Source organism: Engystomops pustulosus, chromosome 4 (assembly GCF_040894005.1).
Source record: "Engystomops pustulosus chromosome 4, aEngPut4.maternal, whole genome shotgun sequence".
Taxonomy (NCBI): Eukaryota; Metazoa; Chordata; class Amphibia; order Anura; family Leptodactylidae; genus Engystomops; species Engystomops pustulosus.
This window is the reverse complement of record NC_092414.1, coordinates 122,801,850-122,828,813: the sequence shown is the minus strand read 5'-3', so window position 1 is coordinate 122,828,813 and position 26,964 is coordinate 122,801,850. Positions and strand designations below refer to the sequence as shown.

The 26,964-nt window shown below is 37.3% G+C and overlaps 1 protein-coding gene across 1 annotated transcript in view; it reads left to right on the top strand.

Annotated features, from left to right (window-relative positions):
• The first annotated feature begins 228 nt into the window (after nt 1-228).
• Nucleotides 229-26,964, top strand: part of SEMA3A (semaphorin 3A) — a 159,860-nt gene continuing 133,124 nt past the window's right edge. The window contains exon 1 of the mRNA XM_072147285.1: nt 229-861. Coding sequence (XP_072003386.1) covers nt 750-861 — 112 coding nt within the window. The 5' untranslated portion in view covers nt 229-749. The remainder of the gene's footprint in view (nt 862-26,964) is intronic.

Below are 26,964 nucleotides of genomic sequence, written 5' to 3'. Positions count from 1 at the left end.
CTTTTTTTTTTTTTTTTTACATCAGTCTCATAAAGTTTATGGAGATGCCCTTTAACTGCTTTTATGTCTATGTAATGTGCAGTGAGGCTTGGTTTACAGGATGGACAGGACAAGTAAGTTAGAAGTCTACAGAAACTACAGCCTCTTGTGCCTTTAAAGGTAAATGTGCTGCTCTGCTTTCCACATGCCTGGTGCAGGTCTCTGCTCCCTCCTCTCATCTCTCCTAGATGGTTTTTGCATGTGTTGTGTGACAGCAGGGAAGGCAGTGGGTTGAGCTTGCCTGTTCTCCCATTGTCAGTTTGCCTTTGCTGTAGTAGGGAAAACCTGTCTGGGAGATCCTGTGTCATCTCTCTGCATGTGGACAGGAAAAGTCAGCAGCACTGCTCTCTGGGCTCCTCTCTGTGCATTCTCCTCTCATTCAGCTCCCACACACTTACTGAAGCACAGGATTAGTTTCTTCCACCAGATCTCCTATGAAACAAATGGATCTTTAAGCTCCAGCACTGCAGCACTGCTTTATTTCTGCCTCATTATCCAGTGCCTGCTGCCTTATTATTCCTCCAGCTCTCTGAAGTTTTTTGCCTGCTCCTCAAGGAGAGATGAGGGGATTGCTTCTACCTAGACTGCTGCAATGAGACTGACCCAAGTCACCTGTTCTCCCGACTTGTAAGACCCCCTTGTACTCAAGCAAGACTGCAGCAGGGACACCAAGCTGCTTAAGGGACCTACAGATCTGACTGCTCCTCAGCATGGGCTCTTTTACTGGGATTGCATTTCTTTTCTTGGGAGTATCAATAACAACAAGGGTGAACTGTCAGAATGTCAAAAATAACGTGCCAAGGGTCAAATTATCCTACAGAGGTAAGCTCATTCCTTTATGAACTGCTGCACAAGTTTAGATTTGTTCCCACGTGGCTGAAAAGGATCCTTTATCAAATATTAGGCATTGATGCTACTGTTGTAGTGTTGTATGATATACAAGATATCTATGAGACGAGTCCCTATAAGTCACTGACAGTACAATGTGTCTTATGTATATAGTATACATTATAGTGTGCTTATAACTGTGGCTTTGTGTGAACATGAAGATATTGTAGTTTATGATACTTGGGACTGGTGCCAGTGTGTAGTGCTTTACTTCATTTCTTTGGTGAACAGGTCTGAAGGGAAAGCTTTTTTATTTACCATAAACTCCCTTGAAATTGATCACATAGAGACTAAAACAATGTGAAATCTGGAAAGAATCATAGTAGCTAGTGGTAATATATGACTGTTGTAAAGGTGAGCATGCCATAGCTGGAACTGGAGTGATACTGCAGTCTTGAGAGGGGGAACATTTACTGGCTTGCTTTCTAGCACACAATGGAGCATTGGAACCTATAAGGGTCATTAAATAGGAATATGGAGAGGGAGAGGAAGGGGAGAGATTGTGCCTATGTGATTCATATAAGGGAAGCAGAGTTTTTCCATCATATAATATAAATCCTAGGCTAGAGGAAATGTTTTATTGTGGTATCAGCATGCTTTCTCAGGCATAGGAAGATATGACACAAGTGTGAAAAACACATCTGTGATACCAGAATGCTGTTTTCACACTTCATGCCAGAGAACTAACTGACTCTAGATGCTACAATTGCATATGATATTATTAATCCATGTTATCTTCTACTAATGTTTATCATTATTTTGTTTTCTTATTATATTAATTATTATTATATTGATTTATTTTTATACTGATATATTTATCAGAACACTCTGGAAGTAAAGCAGAACAATATGATGGCAAATGTAATTATGTAACACAGAGAGTTGATAAAAAAAAGCTGACAATCAAAAGTGGATTTAAATGATTTTTTTTTTGTTCACTAACCCCAAAAATTAGCAAAAATCTGCAGAGTGAATTATCCAAACTTGTACACTTGTCTCCCTGCACATTAGAAATGTGTTAACAAGGGCCGCCAGTAATAAAACTGTCACATATAATGAGATGAGCCTTAATTGCATGGACTCCTCGAAGTCTCATTTTCTGCTGATTTTCAGTGAATTTCTTTACAGACTGGCACTCCCCCCTCAATAAAACAGGTCATAGTGAAAATAGGTATGAAGCCAATAAAATGGTATGCAATAAAATTCCACTTGAGGATGAGCTTGCTATAATAGACAGTAAATGAGTAGGCTGAACTGCCTTGTGTGAAGTGAGGATTCCTGTAACTTATTAGAGGCCATGCTGAAGGCAAATTCTATTACATACCTCCTACAATTAGTTTAGGGCCCTTCTTATTGAGCTCTTAGGATATTTTAAAAGAGTCTGCACATGCAGAAGACTCATGCGGAGTAAAAGAATACACTTTGTCCTTGTTTTCCTTTTGTTACTCTGTTGCATTGTCAATAGGCTTTTCTATCTACACGTAGAATTGTTTTCTTGAAGTAAAAGCCATGTTGCCGCTTGTTGGTATTTTGTTTTGAGGAATAATAACACTTTTTGGCTTCTTGTTTTTTTTTTTTAACTAATTAGTTGTCAAACATATCTGAAATGCGTGGAGAACTTGTTCTAAAAACATTTCCAGGATGATTCATGAAGGGTTAAATCCCTGCCAGACCTAATTTCCTATGGTCACTAGTTTTCAAAGGTCCATTGCAGTTCTGTCATTCCTCAGGCTGCCAAATACACGTCTCAGTGGTAAAAGTTAACATGCACACTTCGTTTTTTTCGGAGGTGACTGAAATGAAAGAGAACCATGAGCAAATCTTGTGGAGTTAGACATTAACCATATGTTTACATTGTGATGCAGAAAAATACTGGGCTATATGGAAGTCATGGCACATACAACTCAGCGAAAAGGAATATTGGCTTCTTTTCAGCAAGAGCTTGGGTTTTCCATTTGGACATGCAAATGTGGGAAGATAGTAAATTTTCACGTCCAATGACATTTTTAGTTCAGTCTTTCAACCCTTTGACTATAAAATAGCTGTACTTTCTCCTTAAAGATTCCATCCGGTAAAGAGACAGGACTGAATGAGGCACCTATCAATTAACTCTTTATTAAACAGTTTTAGGATATATGACAAAATACGAGACTATCAGAATATTTAAAGGCTCTTTAGAGGGTGTCTGTTTGTGCTGTCCAATAACTTTAAACAGTATATTTAGTATTATACTACAATGAAGCATGAGAGAATATTCAGTATAACTCCTAAGCTTCTTTCTACATAGTTCAAAAACATTGTTACATGCCCACACATAAACTGTACCCAAATTGGTTGAAATATTATTGACGTTACATTATTACTTGGTGGTTGGACTCGATTACATTGTTTTATGTGCATGGTTTATACTTTGTCATGAATTCATTGTCAAATTTACACTTTGGCATGCATGTTTGGCACGAAATTCTATACTGTATAAGAAAATAAGTAAGGTAGCCCTATTGCTGGCTAACTATTTAATTGCCTAAATAGTTATATAAGTCATTTTATAAAACCATTCATATATTTTATGTTACCAGTCATTTATTTGACTTACACAGCAACTGTTTAAAAATATCTAAAGTCATTTATAGAATGTTTAAAATTGAAATTGCTGCATCGATGAAAGATTTATATTTCACTAAATAACTTCACGTTTGTAAGGAATAATACTATGGTCTGCTTTAGACATTAGGTATTTGAAGTATTGAAGAGCTTGTCCAAGAATAGGGGGACATTGCTACTTCTTTAAGAATTCATGCTCCCTCAGGATGTGAAAGCAGTATTGCTGACTGGCTGCAGAGAGTCGGAATGGTTTGGTGATCTCCTGCCAGTGAATCTGCTTTGTTGCACCCATGGTCTCCTTGACAAATAGCCAAAATGAGGGTCTGAAGACAGGCAGTTTATCTGTACTCATACTAACATCTCACTGGTCCTATAACAGCTAAACACAATGGCTTAGTCATAGCAGAGATAACAATCATACCTGTGCCCTGATGCCAGAGGGGGTACATAGTTCTCTGGCACCTACATTTACAGATAGAAATAATATAATGCAAGAACAAGATGTGGAATTTCTACAGTATGTTACAGCAATGTATACATTCTCAATATCTAGTCTAACCTTACTCAGAGCCCCAAAATAAGTTTAAATGATAAAGGTTAATGTTTCATATAACTAAATCATGAAGGAAATGAGTCAAAAATGCTTCTTTTTTCTTCATATTCAATATACGTCCTTTATGACAGCTATGACCTGTTTACACAATTAATTTGGAGAGGACAACTACTGTAGCATATTAGAAGGGGATCCACGTGTTAAAGTGTAAGTGGCTAATATAAGTAATTGCCCTTCACAATCCACACAGGTCAGGAGATAAGTGTTACATTGCTGGTGGTCCAATCTCTAAAACTCCCAGAACTCAGGACAATAAGAGACTAAAAGACCCCCTGTATCCTCCCAGTGAATGAAGCCTCCATGTGCATGCATAAACACCACTCTATTCACTTCCTGTATTCACTTCCATGTTGTGCAACCTCATAAAAATGCATGTAGCACTGGTCACACATGTGCACCAGAAGATTCTGGGGGATAGGGGAGTTAAGTGCTTTTGATGGGGCATCCCTTTTAAAAACACAACTTTTACTTTTTAATCTTTTAGGGCTGCTCGTATTTAACATAAAAAATGTACCCACACAGTAAATTAATTTTGCTCACTGCATAAAACTTCATCTCTCTATACTAACCCATCCTGTGTCTTGTTATCTAGCAAACACCAGATTGATACCGAGCTCCAGGGTTCTCTGCAGTCCCATTGACTTGGGACTCTACATATAAGATGGCGGCTGATGGCTGGTTCAGGCAGCAGCATCTTTATTCATTCAATTATTTTATATTGTTCCCTTATAAAGAATGCGTGGACTACAAGCTTTTATACAAGCTTGTGTCACTCTTTCACCCGTATAGACTGTTAGCTCTTGTGCCACACCTTTCATTCTCATAGACTATAAGCTCTTGTGCCACCCCTTTATCCTCATAGATTGTAAGCTCTTGTGAGCAGGGCCCTCACTCCTATTGCTCTATATGAGTGTTAGTACTCTGAGAAATCTTATTTTATTTGTATATTTCCCCTATGACTTGTAAAGCGCTATGGCGCTATAGAAATAAAGATTATTATTATTAGAAATAGTAAAGAGAATCACATTGCCTAGTACCTTGCGTACATAGCTTAATAGACACAAGCAAAACGTATGGTTAATACTGCAGTGGCAGGTGTGTATATAGAATAGGAACTTAATCCATGTTGTCATTTTACATTTTGTCATCAAAGAAAAACTTTGTGGCTTTATGGATTTTGCAGCTACATACGTTCTGAGAACCTCTGGAAACACTGGATGTGACATATAAGGCATTTAGATGAACAAGAAAAATATGAATGTGTTAATATCATAAGGTCAATAGAGTCATGTCTGCATGGACAGCCTATCAGCACAGAAAATGATAGGACTAAGACGGTCTATTTTTCTTTTCTCTTTTTCCTTGCACATGACCCAGTGAGTAAAAGAAAATTGTTGGATGTTAGAAGTTTTTATGCTTAATGCATGGTCAAAAGTGTTCCAAAGGGAGACCACCAACCATCAAGGTTCCTCTGTGCTACATACTCCCCAATCCTTCCTCTTGCTTACTTCCTTGGATCCAACAGCTATCATTCAGGAAAGGGCAATTAATTTTTCCCATGGGCCAGACTAATATACTTTATTCAGTTCTACCCAATACCTATATACTGTATTATATACAAAAGAATACTTAAAACAGTACAATTACCTAACTGCATCATTATTTAATGATAGGGAAGGGAGCTCAAATCTTTAAAGGATCCCGCACGGCCCGGTCAGAGAAATTTAAAGGGCTGGATGTGGCTTGCGGGCTGGCCAGGTCTGGGTTAGAGGAAAGTTTGGGAAACACTAGCTGCAGAGATCCCAGGAAAGTTTTCAGTTAGAGACTGCCCAATAAACACAATGAATTGTGATATGAAATGAGTTAAAACAGTTTTGAGGGTTTTGTAGTATAATAGTTGCATATAATGGCCATGACACTTTATAACTGGAAGACAAAAGAGAAAATGAAAGGGCACCTCCTAGTGCAGCTACTCAGGGTGGCAATGATGTGGGATAGGTAGTGTGAGTGCTCGCTCACCTCTGTAGGTTGCACTGGACAACACTGTCAACTACCTATCACCTATACAAACATCTTCTCTCTGCCAGGGGCCAGTGTTTTTACTTTATTAATATAGATTGCTGTCATAGCAAATAAATCTGTAAATCACGTTACACAGTCAGCCATCATGGGTGCCACTGTACTGTTCTTACATTACACCTGTTTTTATACTACTTTGTCTGCCCTGAATACTCCTTTCAAGGGAAGAACTGAAAGGCTCATCAGATGATGGCGGCTTTTAGGGACCCACCTTTTTACTTTACCTTCTCTTTCAATGACACTTCCGACAGTAACTATCCGTTATAACTACTTTATATTTTATGGTTAAATTAATTTACAGATAAATTTGATAAATTTTTATCTTTAATTCAAAGCATTTTAAATTAAGTTTTGCTCTCACAAAATACATTAGAGGTAGGAGATGATATAGCGTGGTGTCCTAGTTTCAGTATAGTGCTGTTTGGTGTGTTACTAAACATCTGTTGCATGTAGTCTTTCAGTCTAGTTTGGTATTGTGACATACCATTTCACTCCATCTTTTCTCAACATGTGCCATCTTTGTCAGTTCTATTACATTCTGAGCCTATGATTTTAATTACTCTTGATTTTATTACCAGATATAAAGTTCTCTAGATAACAAAGTATTCTCACATCTGTACCAAATTCTTCTCTTTAATATCACGTGCCTAAGCTAGAGAATATGAAACCAACATGGAGTAACTTGAAACTGCATTTCTTCTGCCTGCATTTCAGGCCTTTATCTCTGATCCTTTAAGAGCAGAGGTCTAAACATGGAATTCCTTTATCAGCAGCTACTTTTCTTGCCACTTGACATACATGAGGTGAATTAGAGGTGCGGTTTCTTTATTTTGCCCCGGGTCATGTTCATCTTTGTTCATCAGCTGATTTTTTTTTTGCTTTCCCAAGTGGCAAAAAACTTTGAATCCTTGAACCAACTATGTAAGGTCATGAAAATTTTCATTTTACAATATCCCATTACCATTGTGACACTTGAGAGTCATGTGTTCTTTGAAGAGTGTGAAGTTAATCATGGAGTACTGTAAGCTACTGTGTACTTTGTAAGGTTTGTAATGAAGATACATAACTCGAATGCAAAAGAGGTTGTTTAACTTGTAATTATACCTGTAAATAACATAAAGTCCAAAAATAAATACTTAAGGGTCATTCACATGTCAGTTGGATTCGTTTTTGTCCTCAGATCAGCACAAATGATGGTAAAACTGATGCTTATTTGATAGTAAATAAAATGGTGCAACTGATACATGTGAACATACCCAAACTTGCTTGTTTCATTGGGAAATTAGCTCTGCCTCTGTCCAAGATACACTAATTGGTTGCAGTGGTCACATGTATTTGGAGGAACAACAGAGAAGCACTTCTGGAGGACTAAGAGAATAAACAGGTGTATTTTTTATTTTTTTTAAATTAGTTTATGTTTTTTGCAAGCACTAGAACCAAGTCATTACAACAAGCGTGGAGAAAACTTTGCTATACAAGAGAATTTTTTTTCTTCCAACCTCAATTATTTTAAACATAATTGATATATATATTTTTTCAATATAAAATGATAGAATCTGAAAAAACTTTTTTTATATACAGTCTGATAAAGCACTCACACTCATTTTTTTAAACTATGTCCCTCTAAATATTGAATATGCATTAAAGTGGTCCGTTATATTTCTATTGAATAAAAATTCTATATTCAAAATGTGACCTCTGTATGAACAAGAGGTTTTAATGGCTGATCATTTTACAGTATATGGAAAAATATTAAATATAGATCACAATAGAATTTAGTATTGTATATTTGCAGTAATATTGTACAATGAGAAAGTTCATAAACAATAGGAAAAAAGAAGTTGAGTAATAAAGAATCAAGCTATAATCTAAAATTAGCTGTTGTACAAGTTACTATCCAGTAGTACAGGCAGTTATCATGGGGATATATGTCCTTGGTTCAAAAGGTTGTAGCTACTTGTTTTCTATTGGATCAGACCTATAATTTCAATACTATAGTTTTTTTGAGAAGCCTTTCATGGAAAAATTTGAAGTGAACATTTTTTTCAAAGTGTTTCCACAATGGAAATTCCATAAGAGAGAAAGAATAAGGGAATTGCCCTTAGCATAATATTTATACCTTTTCTTTGTTCTGTCCAAGTATAATTGGCAACTACATAACATGCATTGTAAATTGCAGCTGCAAGTCATGGTGAAGAGTACCAGCTGTGAGTAAAGGCAAACCAAAAATTCACAATGTACACAGTATATCCAGATATACAAAATGGTGTTTACCCATTCTTCTGTTTGCCCTATCAAGTGTAACACTGAATGATTTATGTTACTTTGCACTGCTATTGTTCAGTTAACAGACACAAATGGTAAACCACGGGTCTTGATACTCGAAATGGCTTCCACTTAATAATTTTAAGGGATTGTTTGTGACACCAAATACTAAAAGTAAAGAGAAACTGAAAAACCAGCCAGCCCTGTATATATCCATACAGTCTCCAGTATATAGCCAGTATATAGCCATCCAGCCCCCATTATATAGCCAGCCCCCCTGTATATATACAGCCACCAATATATAGACATCCCCATAAATATAGACAGCCAGTACCCTGTATATAGCAATACAGTGCCATGTATATAGCCAGCCCCTGTATATAGCCAGCCTACCACTGTATATAACCAGCCCCTATATATAGCCATCCAGTCCCTGTACATAGCCAACAAATCCCCTGTATATAGACAGCCAGCCCCCTGTATCTAGTGAGCCTCTGTATATAGCCAGCCCCATTATAAAGCCAGCCAGCCCTCAGTATATAGCCAGGAAGTCCCCTGTATACAGCCTGTCAGCTCCCGTATATAGCCAGCTAGCCCCTGTATACAGCCAGCCAGTACCATGTATATAGCTAGCCTTTGTATATAGCCATTGCTCTCCTACTTAGTTGAGAGGAGCACTCAGTGTCCCTTGTCATAACTGCTCTGTATATTGTTATAGGTTTGATTAACCTCTTTATGTACAATTATTAATATTTGTTTGTGTTTATTATATCTGTATATAGCCAGCCCCTGTATATAGCCACCCAGCCCCCTTGTATATAGCCAACTAACCCCTGTATATAGCAGGGTCTTACCCCAGTATATAGTCAGCCAACCAGTCCATGTCCCTAAAAATTGTCCCCAAATACTGTCTAGATACTTTACAACCTAAGATCAGAGTCTCAGATAACACTCCTGTAGCAACCTTGACTAATTTCACACAGAATATGAATCGTTATTTTTACATGACTTTGATGAGGATTTCTTTGTTGGAAAACAGCTGAGATTTCACAGAGGGATTTGTTGAAAGGACATTTCATACCCTACCTCAGTGATGGCGAACCTTTTAGTGGCCGAGTGCCCAAACTGCAACCCAAAACCCCCCTTATTTATTGGGAGGTGCCAACCAAAAATGAAAGCAGTAACTTATTGCTTCCTGTTCTTCAACAACTTTCGATCATATTGGCCTCCCGAGGACAAGATGGAAAATTTGCATCATTTTAGCTTCTTGCCAGTGTCTCTCTGTACACAGAGAATCGGGGGCCAGCAGAAGGTCTTCCGAAGATTATTCGGCCTTGTCTACTCATTCTCCCTCTTCATACATACCGAAGTAGCAAAGTAAGTATCACTTACATATATGACTGGAAGCAGCATCTTTTACGTTGCTTGTAACTGCAGGATTGGCTGCAGAAGTTATGAGGATTTAAAGTATATGACAGCTTCAGTAAATTAAATTAAGATGTAACGAGAACAACACAGCAGCAGCACTACACTAGAGTAATGGAACTAAACATTTTCTTCCCATATCCATTTTAATACCTTGTTGATAAAAATATATATAAATAATTAAAAAATCTTAAACAACTCTTTCAAGAGTTCACATTTGTTGCCTAGTAACAGGGGTCACAGTGAGTGGGTGCCATGCCAGATCTGCACACTCCTGTAGATACAGTGTCTTTTACCATTGGCCTATCCCAAAGCTAAAAAATCTAACATATATTTGAATTTTTTCTTTCTGTTGACAATATATTTACATTTTTTTACATTTCAATGCTTTTACAAACAAAGAACCTGTTAAGGGGGTGGATTAGACCGAAGCAGAAGTAAAGCCACTGGAATTAATAACTTCTCAAAGAATAAACATATCTGAAAGATTCCTCAGCTAGTGCACTGTGACTATGTTACCATGGAGATTAATTGGGAAGAACAAAGTAGTTAAATAAATACATGTAACTTGTCTTTGGATCTAGATAAAGCACATAAGACACAGTAACAGTTTTCACTTCAGTGCATCGAAAACATGATTTAACAGCACCATTGCAGAACAACACTTAAGAAAATATACTGTTATTAGACATCTTCCTTGACAAAGTGATATTTCTGTTATACAGGCTGGGACGAAGAACATTGTTTCTGAAATATAACTATATAGATTTGCATAAGGTGGTTAACTGTTTATGATACAGTATTCAACATTGTACAATTTATGAGCGTTGATATGTGAATAGTGATGAGTGGACCCGGTAAAATTCAGGTTCAGGCGAGTGACATCGAACCATAATTTTAAAAATGTGTACACGACCCCTGACCTCCATCAGTGTCATCTGTGTTCGGTTCTGGCTTCATTTAAAGAGTTAACGCTCACAAACTTCTACTGAAGTTTGGGTTCTGGTCTGGGGTAACTATGTCGTTTCGGTCCGCTCAACATAATTGAGCTAAGGAGAAATCTCATCACATGAGTGCAATGGGTTTGCCACCTTTGCTTTAAGTAGTCTGATTATAAAGCTTTCTGATTATTCAAGAATTCTTTTAGAAAATTATTGATGGTTATAAATTTTCAAGAGTATTATGAAAGTGTTTTTCATAGATTGTAAACTCTTGCATGCCGGGCGCTCATTCCTATTGTTCCATCTGAATATGTTATCGCTATTTAATATCTTATTTTGTCTGTATATGTACCCCATGATCCATAAAGTACTGTAAAATATGATGTTGCTAAAGAAATAAAAATGCATTATTATTATTATTGGATATATTATTTATGGATTTTGATTACCTCCTCCCCATTACTGTAATTGGACTTTCCACTAATCTTATGCTGATTACTTATCCCACAGATAGGACATCAATATCAACATTCTGACACCTACCTTAATTTCTTTAGTTACTCATTCCCAACGCCACTGATTATACCAGCTCAACAATTGTAACAATTGTGAATTTACAACCCCCTGATGACCCTATGAGTTCACAGACTATGACCACAACCACAACCTCTTGTTTTTATCTACTGGTACATAATATTTTGACGAGTTATAAAATAACACCTAGAAATGGAGGGCCATGTTCCATAAGTATAATATTAAAAGAAAGTCAGCTGGAATGAGTCAAAGTCCACTACTTAGAGATGAGAATTTTACACTTAAATAAACTCTAAAGAAGTTTATAAGGAAATCAGAAACTAAGAAAATATGTTTATAAATTGTATAGTCTGTCTAGGGGCAAACCTTTTCTAGGCAATTTGATTGGTTACTGGATTTTTAATAATGTCATAGACTTGAAATCACCTTGACAACCTAGGACTTTATATAATGTAAGTTACATTTGATACCCTGATGAGTATGAGAAGAATACATCCTTATCAAACTACTGAGTAACACAAAGATTCAAAAGTCTAATAACAAAATGATCTGCTACCTTGTATGTATGGAAGAAGAAACTTTTTACAGGGTGGATGCCCTCTATTTTTGACTACCAGGGTTTTGTCTGGAGAGAAGATTATTTGTTTTGTGAAATTCCAACTTTATTTAAAAACAATAAGTAAAAGCATGATTGGCATAGTTACCCTATCCAAAAGTCAATCTCCTTGATTTTCTATCCATGCCTTATACTACACTGATTGGAGATGAAAATTAGCAAAGGTAACATCTGTTTGACATTTATGTGTCTATATCTGCTTTTGCTCTTTTCTATGTAACTGATGTATGTAGATATGCTGTGGCAAAATAAAACTAAGGAATATAGACATATTGATAACATATCTGTAGAATAGGTCCTGAAAGTCAGATTCTGGCAGTCCAATAAAGAACAAAAGGGGAAGCAGACAGTGTATTGTGGTCAGTAGAAGTTTCTGCAGGTCAGTTTCCATTTATATTAACAGGTTGATCTCAGCTGTAGTGATGTGAGTCAGCCACTGCACATAGAATGGAGCTGTCCGCTTCCTGTTCCTTTATCTGTTGATCAACTGCTATAAATGACCTACAATTATACTAGTAGTGTAGACTTTCATAGTGTTATCCATAAAGAGCAGAAGAGTGAAGAAATTAGGTAATAACTTTTTGCGGCTAACTGAGTATATTTGATGGTGAGCTTTCGAGAATTCTAGTTCTCTACTAGACATGACGTTAACTAGTATATAATTAAACAAGGTCATTCAAAATTTTTAGCCTGAAAAATCCTCTAAGTGAAACTGAATCAATGGTCTCCTTATTCTTCTTTTGTTTGGTTGCTATATGTATACATATTTTCAGTCCATATCATTCATTTATTTAATGCCTCAATTTTTATCTTTGCTAGACTAAGTAGGAAAAATTCAAAAATTCGGAATCGTGGCCTGCATCAGTTTGACATTTACTTGCATACTATATCTGTTAAAGAAATCATCTAATTTTTCAGTAGCACTTGTTTTTCTAACCCTTAAATTCACCTCAGGCAGTTAAAGGAAGAAGCAGTGAGTTTCCTCCAGGATTTTCTAGACACTGAATTTATGCAGCCTGTCACCGTTGACAGGGAATGTGAGTGACGTCTTTCCATTATTTGAGTGTATGTATCCTAATGAAAGGGATTAGCAGCAGAGATAAAATCAGACATAGATTTTTCTTCTCTGCCTTTCCATGCCTCATTGCTGCTTTTAATGTAATATTTTAAGTACCTGGTTGGAGTGGAAAGGGATAGTTTGATGTTCCCATTTACTGTAGGGTTTTTAAAGCAACGTACTGTCCAAAAACTTTCTTTATAGATTCCTTTAAAGCATTCCAGCAGAATACTGTTTTGATCTCTATCATTCCATTATGCCAAATTATGAGTGGTGACAGGAAAATGTGGAAATGAGGAATGAGGAAAAGACAATATGTCACGCTTAGAAGGCTTATTTCTTAAGTGAACATATGTATATGCTGCCAGGATACAGACCTGATGTCTATGTGCCTTTGCGGAGTTCTTGGGGGAAGCTAAGTATGCTGCACTGCAGAGGACACTTGCAGATGTAATAAAAACATGAAAAGCGAAATAGATTGTAAAGTACAGGGAAAGTACAGTATGCTTCTACGGGAATTGTTTTTTTATTCAATGTTGGACTTTCTTGTCAGCCATTACAAGACAGTGATGAATAGCTTTTGAAGAGAACAGATGTGTTATAGTTCTGTCTTGTAAGGACTTTTAATTCTTTTTAAATTAAGAGGTAAATCGGTGGTCCAATAAAGTGTTTAGAGTTGATAGTATATTGGAGCATTGGTATGCTGCTCAAACCCATAAACCTATTTAATGTATACTGGTGCATGCTGCTCGTACAAAGAAAAAAAATCTGTGATATTGAATGATTTATACCTATATTCTCTCTAAGACAAACACCTATTGTTGTTTTTAAAAGTGGTATTCTATAGGCAAGATATGACAAAAGAAATCTGGTCTGGGTGATCTCACAGTAATGGGTTGACTGTTTGGCTACATTCACACGATGTATGCCCGCCGTATTGTATTACGGCGGGCATACATCGGCATCGGGGAGAGGAGAAGGGCATGAGCGCTGCTCACCCCTGCCCCTCTCCATAAAGTAACATAGGACACTGCGCCGTATTCTGTCAAACTATAGGACATGTCCTATCTTTCTACAAGCTACGGAACGGTAAGGTGCCACACATGTGCTGCACCGTACCGCTCCCGTAGAGCGGCGTGAGGCTATTGAAGTGTATTGTAGCCTAAGACAGTGAGATACATCATTGAACTTCTTTGGCTTTGGACTACTTCTATGGTATGCCTGGTATTCATTCATTAACTACCATGCATGGATCTGAAATTGCCAACTTGGAGCTTAATCTCGTACAAATTGAGGCCAGAACAGACAGAGCCAGGTACCTTTATGAACAGGGTGATGGGCAGTATGTCAGGACAGACCAAGTCAAGGTCAGAAAAAAGGCTAGAAGATGCCTAGATGCTACAAACAAACTAGGTTTGGAATGTAACTTGTTACATTTGGCTGTGAAAAGATGCTTAGTATCACTGGGAACACACTACCCTGAGCACATATAGGCTACCTCTTAGTAGGCCCTGCACTGTGCAGGGGAGAGGAGCTGCCAAACCCAAGCGGGGATTGCGTTTGCCAAGATGAGAGTGAAGGAGATTGTAAGTAATCCTGAGTCTAAGACTGTTGTCATGGAGAAGATTGCTTACATATTTAGCTATGACCAAACAAAATCCACAACACTGTATACAATATCCATATACTTAAGCTAATGATTAACGTGTTATGGATTAATAACCACATCCCGATATTGTCTGTGTCCTTTATATTTATATCATTTATACTATACACTGCATTTCATTTATACTTGTAATGAATTTCTGTTCTGTACAATTGTACAGTGAAGCTCAATGTAAAGGCTCCTACATTTTGTGTACTTATCAGAAAAAAAGAAATGGTAAAACCATCGCTCTTCTCTTGGCCCACACACCTGCATTTGCATGACAGACTTGATAATTTGGTACATGATTTATAGGTTGCATTTCCTTCTCGCTATTTCAGCAGAAAATTCAAAAATTCCTTTGAAATATAAAAGCGTGAAAGGCGCCGCGGTACAGCTTATTAGACACCCTAAAGTTTCACAGCTTGGTAAGCTTACCCCAAATGTAAATGGACTGCAAGCATAAATGACATTGACACAAAGCCAACATGGCTCATTTGAAGAGAGGTGAAAGCTAGACTGACAGAGGCAGGTTCATTCAAATAAAAGCTTGGAGGTGAAACTAACCACAACAAAAGTTAAGTGGGAATTTCAAGAGTAGGAAATTGCTTTGAAATATTTTCCTAACAGCCTGAATAATAATTTGAGGCCATGATGACAAAACCTAAATCTTGTTTCAATGTGCGTAACCAGCATTACTGCTCATGCAGAGTATTCAGCCAGAAGCCAAACATGTGGAAGTCATCAGGCTATACATACTGTACTTGTCTGAGGTATGTGAAGGTGACAATATGGAAATGTGTGTACTAGGCACATTATAATTTTATGCTGTCTATAAAAGGTTGAAACAGTTGATATATTTTTGGAAGGGTTCATTTGAAGCTTAAATTGGGTTCTCATATATCTTTAGACTGCAAATTAAAGGCCTTGGACAAATTATCTCCTGTGTCCTTATATTAATAGTATGGATCACAGGAACTTCTATCTAGATTTATGTAAAAATAGATGTATACAGGATTAGACATAATTATTTTTTATTAAGGCTAGACATAATTTATTTGTGTCTGCCCACTAAAAGTCTAAACTGGTATGGCCTATAAATCCCACATGTTAACAGTGCAAGTAAAGTATGATAGTTTTTGGCTTCAAAGTACAATATAGCTCTTTTTCCCCTTTTTAGTGGAGGGTGGCTCTTGATGTATTGCAGAGATGTTTTGCAGATTTCATGTTTGATAGAATGACGGACTAAAATGTAATTGACCTGAAACCATAAATATATCTGTTATAATTCTAGTTAAGATGGTTATGTTGGCTCACAGACTGTCCAGATAGCCTCTGGCATATCAATGTCCTAGAATGTGCCAGGAGACCGATGCTAGGAAACAGCTGCTTTCGCTCTGGCAAACTTGTGCCATTTAAAGGGAACCTACCACCACGAATCTACCTATAAAGGTAGATCGGGTGGTAGGTGGATGTAAGGGACGTGAGGAGAGCTCTTTTTAGAGCTAATCCTCACGTCCCCGCTAACTTTTGGGAAACTTTATTAACCTAATATGTAAATTTAGTTATGCGGCTACTGGGGCGTGGAGTAGCCGGCACGAGGCTACACAGCGCGGCTACTCCATGCCCCAGTAGCCACATTACTCCTCCTACCCTGTTGTGTCCGGCGCGCAGCTCCTCGTAGCTGCGCGCCCTTGTCTGCCAAGCCGGCTACTGCGCATGCGCAGTAGCTCCGGCCTCGGAGCTGGGACTGCTCAACCGGCATTCTGCGCATGCGCAGAACGCCATCATATCGGACGAGGGCGCGCAGCTACGAGGAGCTGCGCGCCGGACACAACAGGGTAGGAGGAGTAATGTGGCTACTGGGGCGTGAAGTAGCCGCGCTGTGTAGCCTCGTGCCGGCTACTCCACGCCCCAGTAGCCGCATAACTAAATTTACATATTAGGTTAATAAAGTTTCCCAAAAGTTAGCGGGGACGTGAGGATTAGCTCTAAAAAGAGCTCTCCTCACGTCCCTTACATCCACCTACCACCCGATCTACCTTTATAGGTAGATTCGTGGTGGTAGGTTCTCTTTAAGTAGATATGAGTGAATCTATTTTTTATGTTCATAAACTCAGTACCATTTTCCTGGTACCCAAATAAAGTTGAATCTACTCCTCTTCAACGTCTTGGAGGCTATCTACTGCTGTTATTGATCCCATAATGTGGGAAGGTGTGAAGAACACAACAATTGATAGGGTAACACAGTGGCTGAGTGGTTAGCACTTCTGCCTTGCAGCACTGGAGTCCTGAGTTCAAGTCCCACCCAGGTCAACATCTGCAAAGAGTTTGTATGTTCTTTCTGTGTTTGCATGGGTTTCCTCTGGGTCCTCCGGTTTCCATCCACACTCCAAAACATACTGGTAGGTTGTTTAGATTGTGGCCCCATGGGGACAGGGACCAGTTTGGCATGCTTTGTGCAGCGCTGCATAATCTGTAGGCGCTATATAAATAAAGAATTATTATATATACATTATAATTGTATACAAATATAGTAATTGATGCAGCTTCCGCACAATTTGCTTTGCTCTATGCACCTTTACCTTGTCAATCTGGCAGTGGGACATTGTATTTTAGCTTTGTTCCATCGCAAATTTTTAGTGGGTAGGAATAAGTAATAAGTCAATGCTGACAGCACATCCAATGAAATAGCTTAAGGTAGAACATATAACTTTGTTCCGGTTCTACATCTTCTATACGCTCCTTTTATAATGTTATGGCTTTGTAAACTTACTGCAGCTTTGCATGGGAACTGCAGTAACACACAATAGATGAAGCTACTGTATTTTCCTCCAATTCTATCCATTGCATAGCAGGTTTTACTAGCAGTACTGCAAAAAAGTCAATGTGGTGCTATGTATCCTACTTACAACAATTTCATACTGAACGAGCCTATGGCGATGTTGCTAATATGAATTGCTTGGAAAACCCTATAAACACAAGGGGAACCAATGATAATCTCACTTTAGAGGATTGTATTATTGCAGAATACATTACAAAGCATGAGCACTTGAATGTAAAACTGGGATAATTGTGGAATTGCCAGTAGTTCTCTTAAGTTATTGTACATCTTCTATCCATTTAAAGATAGATTAGATGCTGCATATTTCTTTATTAGTGGTTTACTATTGTTAAGAAGGCATAATGTCTTCCTATGAGTCATTCAGTTCTTGCATTATTGCTTTACCACAGTTGACTAAGAAGGCATACGCTGTATAGAGTGATGATTTATAGCAGATAGCATGTGTTGCTTAGTTATGTTTTAAATTAAATACCTGTTTAAAATCCATTGAGGAATTCGGATGCTTCCCAGAAGTTATGTATGTGGGTCAGAGTATGGAAACAGAAGGGAGTAAAGTAAAATAACATAGATTAGAAGCCAGCATGTGTCTCCTACAACTGCTCATGTGGGAGTGACCACCCGAGACCCCTACAAGTGTAAAGGATGATAACTGACAACCTAGGACTGGAATGCAGGAAGATACAGAAAGCATATCTAATTATCAGATGTGTGCTGTGGATACCAGTTCTGACAGGTGAGCTACACAGATAAAACTGATGAAGTCAACCAAGAGTGCTGCTTTTTACCCTTTATGTACATTTTACTATTTCCTTTGACTAGTTTATGCAATAAATCATTCTCCTTTCTGGGAACATACCGTATATACTCGAGTATAAGCTGACCCAAGTATAAGCCGAGGCCCCTAATTTTACCACAAAAACCTGGTAAAACCTATATTTTTTTACTCGAGTATAAGCCGAGTTTGGGTTTTCAGCACATTTTTTTGTGCTGAAAAACTAGGCTTATACTCAAGTATATATGGTAGATTAGATTACTAATCATCACTTACTTTTTATATTTGTTATCCATGGCCTTCTTCCTTCTAAAATAAACTTTTAAGATAATGCTAAAGAGCCTGAAGGGCTACAGTTTGTGTTACCACAACCCCTCTGTGCTGCAGATTCACAGACTGTTACACTGTAACAGTTGCACTCCCCCCTCCCACCTGCTGAGGGAGCAAGTGGAGGCTGAGATGTGCTCCTTTATTGTCTGTGAAGCAGCAACATTGAGTGGCTCTAGTAGTGCCCCCAGAGTCCTTCTGACTAATTAGCATAAAAGTTGAATTTAGAAGGAAAGAGGCCACAGATATCAAATATAAGAAGATTGCCACAGTCACAGTGCCAGGATCTATGAGTAAGTGTCCTGGTTTATCCATGCTTGACTATAATGGTAGATTTCCTCTCACTATTTATGTCCAAATCTAGTATTGTGACAAATTTAATACAGTCGAGCATACTTAGTTTTTTATTTTTCTTCAGAGCCTATCCTTAAATGAATAATATTGAGTTGAGATGACAGCCAACAACTGCCAGCAACATTCTTCATGGCAAATGTTAAAAAATCCTGGAAAGAATATACTACACTATTTCTTAATTTCCTGTACATATTGTGCCAGAATACATGGACATGTAAAAGGTCATATTGGTATCTGTGGCCTTGACGTTGGGACTACTGCTTTAAAGGTGGAAGACTGTAGATGTCTGCAGTTTTACAAGTGCTTATGTTTCCTTGCCAGACACCTTTCTGGAGTTAATGATGTGTAAGAAGCTGTAACAAATTGGAATGTATATTTTCCATGTGACTTAAATAGCAACCTTTTGGGCTATATATATTTCACTAATATAATCATTTATGCTCCGGAACTTCTGCAGGTTGTAAATGCTTAGGTTTTAATCAGAAGAAAGATAGGTTCAATGCCTTTTACATTCAGTCTAGTACATTTTTCGACACTTGAAAATGCATTACCATTGCAACATGTTTTAACTCTAAATCTAATATACAGCAAAGAGCTAGATTTATTGCAAACTAATGAGGAGAAATTATATTTGAAGGCTTCACTGCCGACATCTATTGAAAGCATATTCTACCGGTGGGCAGTCAAATTGCAACAGTAATATTTAAAAGGTGATTTGACATACCTAAAAAGAACCAACCCTGGCAAAAATATTTGTCTAGAGGATATTACTGTGGCTGAATGGTTTGATAATCAGTATGGGGTACCATGTGAATATGTTCCATATGGTGCATGTTGAAACCATCATTTAACAGTAATATAACACTCACTGATGGAGGTCGGTACACTTTCACTTGAACACTGCTCATAAAAATAATGGACAATAAGCAGGGAAACTATATGAAGGTTTGAACAAACAATGTAATAAATATTCATTTTATAAGTCACTTAATTATGAAGATATTCCCCATAAGCTCAGTTTCCTCTTCTTTTAGTGTTTTGCCACATGATGCCAAGATTTTTTTACTAATGGAACACCTGATCTGAGTTTGTCATAGAGGGACCTTTTTCTCATTTAGATGTCAGGCCCGGAGATTTTTTTTATGATCTGGTTCCATTTATAATGTGTACGGAAAAGAACTTTGTTCTCCGTGTAGTTGTTCTGGCAATCAAATAAATCATGTTGTTTTGTGAAAAAAATAATCAAAAAACATCTTAAATCTGTTAAGTTTTGTAATCAGAATTCAATTGTGTACACTCAGCAGATGGGTTTGTTAACAAACGGATGGTGAAATGGTAAATAGATTTAATTTAAAGCACAAAATTTGTAAAATACACATTTTATTTACAAGGAGTAACAATTGACACATTTCAGTAAAGCAATGGATGAAAGGCCTCAGAAGCAAGTTTTCTACACATGTTATGGTCCTGCCCTAATCTTAAGGTGTGTGAACATGTGCCTATAACAATAGGGATAAATAATACCCCCTCAATCCCTGTCTCCATCTTTGGGATATTTGAAGGTGTAGAGATTAAACCAAATCTGTGTGGATTCATAATTAAGATAATGGAAATAGCATGCATATGTATAACTAGAAAGTGGAAAAGTGACTTGACGCCAAATGTGCGACAATGACTCAATCTCTTTTAGAATTATGACATATAAAAATGTGAAAAAAACCTTTGGACAGTTGGAAATAAATTTGTAATGTTTTTTTCCCCCTTTTTCTCTGCCAGCAGGGAGGGGGTATGTGTTTATGAATTCCTTAATATAATAATGTATTTGTATGATTTATATACTGTAAACATTATTTCAATACATTTTTGATTTTAAAAAACGCATACAAATTTAATGGAATTAGCGGTCTCCTTTTACTTATAAAATGTACAGCAGGGCCTCCTTTCACTAATTAAATACCCAACAGCGGCTTCCAATAATAATAATATGCCCAAAAGCAGACTCCCCAAAAATTGTGCTGAAAAACTCGGCTCATCCGAATATATACGGAAAATAGTTTATATGTATTTTTATTTTGCTTGACAACCCTCTTAATAATAATAAAAAAGGTACCTATAATTTGATAAAACTGTTGCTACCACCTATCTTTTGTAAGGCTTAGCCCTCATGCACATTGAGACCTTGCTTGAGACCTGTCTGACATCATCCAGGGAATGCCAATCACCCCGGCCATGTGCATAGAAAATGACTGCCGGTGCCAAAAGAAACGCAAGAATAGGACATGCTCTATCATTTGTGGTGCAGGCAGTTGGCAAGTTCCCTGTGTGGTGAGGCAGATGAATGCATCTCCAGGAAGGCTGTGAGTTAGACTTAGTGAAAGAAAATAAAAAGTGAATAAACACTAAACATAAAGCAATATATAAAAAACATTGTGGCACCAAAATGTATAAAAATATATACATAAAAATATAAATAATGATCATTTTAAATGCTCATTCTCAAAATAATATTTTCAAGCAGATGTTTGACTCATTGGCTTCAGAACTTCTACAATGGAACTTTCTTGTTATTTTATCCAGTATCAAGATCTTGCAGTTGAACCTGGGGAGTAGCTACATACTTCACATACAATCAGAAAATTAACTAAATTGAGAAGATTTGCTTTCATTTAATTTCAGAGCTAAGGTTTCCAAAAAAAAAAAAAAATTGGGTTCCAATGTTGCTATTTTAGAGAAAAAAAGGACATTTTCTTCTAATCTGCAGTGATATATTTAGAGGTGGAAGCATAGCCTTAGGTCAGAAATAAAATTTGTTCTTATTGAAAATAATCTACCTGCCGAAGGGGCATAGGGCAATTCATCTTTGATTTTCTAATGGCGCCATCTGTATTGCTGACCCTTACTGCACTCCAATCACTGGCTGTCTGCAGCAAGGCCATGAAACTATGAGAGCAACAAATGGAATAATATATCATACTGCACCTTATGCCCATTCTGCATTGTTCAGTCATTACAACGTACTGGCAGTGCTTACAAATCATACAGTCAGTGCTTTTTAATTCTGTACTCCACTCCATGAATACAAGATTAACCCTCTTTGCTGGATTTCAATCACAAAGTCTTACTTGATGGATGTGATCCATTTTTTTTCTTTCTCCTAATCTCTATTCTTGCCTAGTAAGCAGCATCCTTCCCTGAACCCTGTATACACGTATTACATGCAACCCTTCAGGGTGTACAAAGCTCATTTTTTAATTTTTTTTAATGCTGCCTTTATACCATGTAATTACAGTTTTCTTTTTGCCAAGTTCTGTGCAGCACTGCCTAATCTGTGTGCGCTATATAAACAAAGAATTATTATTATTTTTATTGTATATATTGAAACGCATTCATCCAATTTGAAAAAAAAATTATAAGAAATAAAATGTAGTTTGAGCTTTATGGCATTCCAATATGATATTGTAATAAGTGTGTGAAACAGACTGAGCGAGTGAGAACTTAAGTTGCCCTTGCTTCGTCTTAGCAATTCTTCCCATACACAAGCCCGGGTGCTTCACTGCCAGACAATTTGGAGCACAGATTTCATTGCTATTTAAAAGAACAAAAGGATTTGGTGAACATTTTAACTTGTCTAATTCTTCCAAATCTACATCTTCTGTAGCCGTTGAAATTGTGGGTTTCGGTGGCTTTTTAGTCATTGTAAATCCCACTATACCCATAAGAAAAGTATAAGTATTCTGAGGCCACAGAAGAATAGCATGCAAAAAACCAAGCCATACTTATTGATAATCCAGACTTTATTATATTTTAACAAATAAAGCCTGAATTATCAAGTACATATGCCTGAATGCTGGAGAACTTTGTGTTTTGTTTGCTCACCTGTCATGTGGGCATCTTCTATCTTCAGTCAAGTCACTAAGTGACTAGGCTAATCTCTCCGCAGCTCCCTCTCCCCCCTCTCTTCTGTTGACACCATCCTCTTTCAAATCGCAAAGTCTTCATTTAGGGACTCTGCTCCTGGCTTGTAGCATTCGTAGTGAGCATTGAAGAGGAATCCACAAATACTAGAGAAGACACAAGCCAGGAGCACTGTGTACAAGCATGGGACTAGCGATTTGAGAGATAATGACATCAGCAGGAGGGAGGGGTGAAGAGGGAGCTGTTGGAGACGTTGGCAGAGTTACTAAGAGAAGATAGATATGCTGCCAGGCATTTGCAATACAGGCAGTCCCCGGGTTACATACAAGATAGGGTCTGGAGGTTTGTTCTTAAGTTGAATTTGTATGTAAGTCGAAACTGTATATTTTATAATGGAAGTTCTAGACAATTTTTTTTCTTTTGCCCCAGTGACAATTGGAGTTTCAAAATTTTTGATGTAATTGGACCAAGAATTATCAATAAAGCTTCATTACAGACACCTTACAGCTGATCATTGCAGTCTGGGACGTAAGGTGCTCCATGCCGGGGGCCTGCGCAGTAGCGTCCAATCAAGCGCAAGTTATAGCGCAATTCTACAGGAGGCACTGCCTGTTGTGTAACTGACTGTCAGCATGACCACCTATCAGATTTATCAGGAGGCCAAGCCACCGGATAAATTTGGGGGGGATGGGACGAGGCTTAGATCATAAACATGCAAGTGTATGATAAATCTCATCTAATGTGTACATACACTGTTAGTTTTCCTGTTTACTCAGTTTTATTTATTTATTTATTTTGGTAACTGTTGAACTGAATGCTACTTTTAACAACTTTCAATTCAAGTGATTACAGAATGTTTTCATATTTCTCTGTAAGTACACCTCTTAACTTTAATGGACCTTACCTTGAAACTTTATTCCGCAAGTTTGATTAAATGCGTTTTCCGCATAATCTTCAAGGTCTCAGACTATTAATCTAAACTAGCTGAAAACACCTTAAATTAAATCAAAGAAATATATATATTGTGCATTTGCTAAATGTCATGAAAGCAAATATCTAAGTTCCACTAAAGTGAAATAAAACGTTGAAAAAAAAGTTTAAACTTTTTTATATAAAATTTCTTTGTGTCCAATTTTCCCACTTTGAAGGCCATGGATTTATAGGTATTGCAGTTAGGTCAGCATCCTTTCTTCAAAATGTACCACAATTGTCGCACCTGCCAATTTTTGAAATAAAGTGAAGTGAGCCAACCAGCTCCACTTTTACTTTTGACAGCTGACTCTAGATGTACTGAGCCACTCCTGGAGTAGTAGACATGTATACAGTAGGAAGTGCAACTTTCATAAATTCTTCTTCTGTGTCTACAGACTGGAACTGGCCAATTAGATTCTGTGTAGTGAGTAGATAATATCACTTGTTCATCTAGCTTGTATATGCTGTAACATTTTGTAGCATCACTAAAAGTCTCCACATGAATATTTTGTACATCATATTACTATTACTATTAATCTCCTTTTATTTGTTTCCTGAATGGTATACATACTTGATCATTGAAGTGAGTTGTGTAGTACATAACATACCTGCAGTTACTTTGTTATAGTTAAGAATAAGTAGCCAGTTTATTACAGGGATCAAAGTATTTTTCATGGGCAATTTGTATTATATTTACAAACTAAATAAACACTGTGGCTTTCACATGCTTTGAATGTCATGCTCTGCGGTATTCAGCTCTTGATATCTATTTCATATCACATACAAATATCAATGTAGACAAATCTTATGGCTTATCCGAGCTTCAGGTTGGAAACTAAATCCAGTTATAGACTCATGAAGTAAAGGGATGTTTTATATTATGTTCGCAAATGAAAAACAATTGTGTCATAGAACCGATGGAAAACACATCTGTAGCTCTATACAACTTAGTTTCCAGGCACAAGCATGACTAACTTCACTAGGAATGACAGTACTTTTATGTATCTTTTGCTATATTGTATATTTATCTGAATGAATAATGTTCGTTGATGAGGAGTGAAAAAAGCATTTGATGTAAATAAGTTTATAAACAGGGATGATCATTTACCATAAATTGCTTAAAAGGGGCCTCATTTCAGTGACTTAAACTCTTAGCTGTATTAAACCCCATAATTAGTAAGTTAGTGGTGTAGCTTGGGATGCTTTTTGACATGGGGGACATTAACATACCACTTTTATATATAAAAAGGTATAGTACAAGCAGTGACTTCAAGAAATCAGTGAGTACAAGATGAATAAAGACCTTTTTTTAAAGCTCTGAGAAAGAGTTTGTGTTAGTATGTATTTTCCCCTATTAACCCCTCAACACTCCAGGGAATACTATTATTATAAAAATAAATAAACAGTAAAAATTAAAAACATGTTAGATATCGCCACGTCCTAAAATTTTTTTGGACTTGAACATCCTAATGGAAAATAGGGCACAAATGATGTCCAAACGCCACTTTTTCGCAAATATTTGAATACTAAATTATTTTACAGTCATATAGGTCCAAAAAACCTATAAAACCTAATAAAACCTATACAAATTTGGTATCCCTGTGAAGTATTGCTGTATAATTTATGAAAATGCTTTTATTTTTATATGCTTGCTAAATGCTGAAACTAAGAGGACGCTCAACTGTGGATGAAGATTGATAAGGCCCGTTCCACACTTGCGAGTGTGATGCTATGAACTCGCATCACACTCGCAACGCATGCTGCAGGGAACGCACGGCCCGAACGCTGCACACCGGGAGTGAACTGACATGCTGAGTTCACTCCCGCGGTGCAGCGTTCGGGCCGTGCGTTCCCGGCAGCATGCGTTGCGAGTGTGATGTGAGTTCATCGCATCACACTCGCAAGTGTGGAACAGGCCTAACAGTGTGATAACACACTCCTGTGCAGAATGAGAGGCTCCCTAGACTGATTTACGATACTACACACTCCAAGGAAACCAGAGCCTTTGTTTCCGCATGACATGGTATAAGTGCTCCACAGAGATTGAGATATTATACCATACTTTGTCCACTTGGATTTTATTAGTAATTAGAGAACCTGAGTTTGTGTAAACAGGGGCAGAACTTGACATCCCTGTGGTCATATAGACCCAAAGAATAAAGAGGAAGTGCCATTTGCAGCAAAGAATGAAAGTCATAAAAACAGAGCCCACAAGAAGACACCTTAAATGTGTTTTTTGTCAATTTCACCACACAATTTGTCCCGCCAAGAACAAGCCCTCACACATCTCTGTAAACCTAAAAATAAAAAAAATGATCGCTTTTGGAATGAGGAGAGTTAAAAACATAAACGCAAAAAAAAAAAAAAAAGGCATCCTCTAAGGGTTAATGCCTGATTATGTGATGGACGGTATGTACCAGCTAGTCCTACTCCTTTAAGATTTTACAGGCATTGTAAATATGGCAAATATTTCCTGATAAAAATTTTCAAACAAAACTGGCTCTTTTAAATTTAATGGAGGCTGCTGACATTTCCCAGTGTTTACATGCAATTTTCAGCATATATGGCTCTGATTGTTGAGAATAGTTGCAATCAGGAATAGCAAGAAAGTGTTTGCCACTCAGGATAATAAACCCCCCTTTTGATTTTGTGAATCTTTTCATATAATCATTGTCAATCTTAGCCAGTAATGCGCAAATCAGTCACACAATGTACAATCTGTTTCTCTTGTAGAAGTAAGCTATGTATATGAAAACACAGACAACCTACCGGTATGTACACATTAGCCATATTCAGGTAAACACAAAAAATTGAAAATTTCATTCAGATTTCTGAATGTGTCTTGGCTGCAATGAGGTAACATGTAAATGTTGCTGTGACTCAGCCTTTAAATCATCACGCTCTAATTATCAGCTTCTCCCAAAAGCACCAGGTGCAGGGTTTCCATATCTACGTGCGTGATATACCTAATCATCGTACTTAACAAAATAGCAGGTGCTTTGCATCATGGTATAGAATACTTCTTTCAATACAGGGCAAAGTCCATTAAAATACCTCTACATGAGCCTAAATT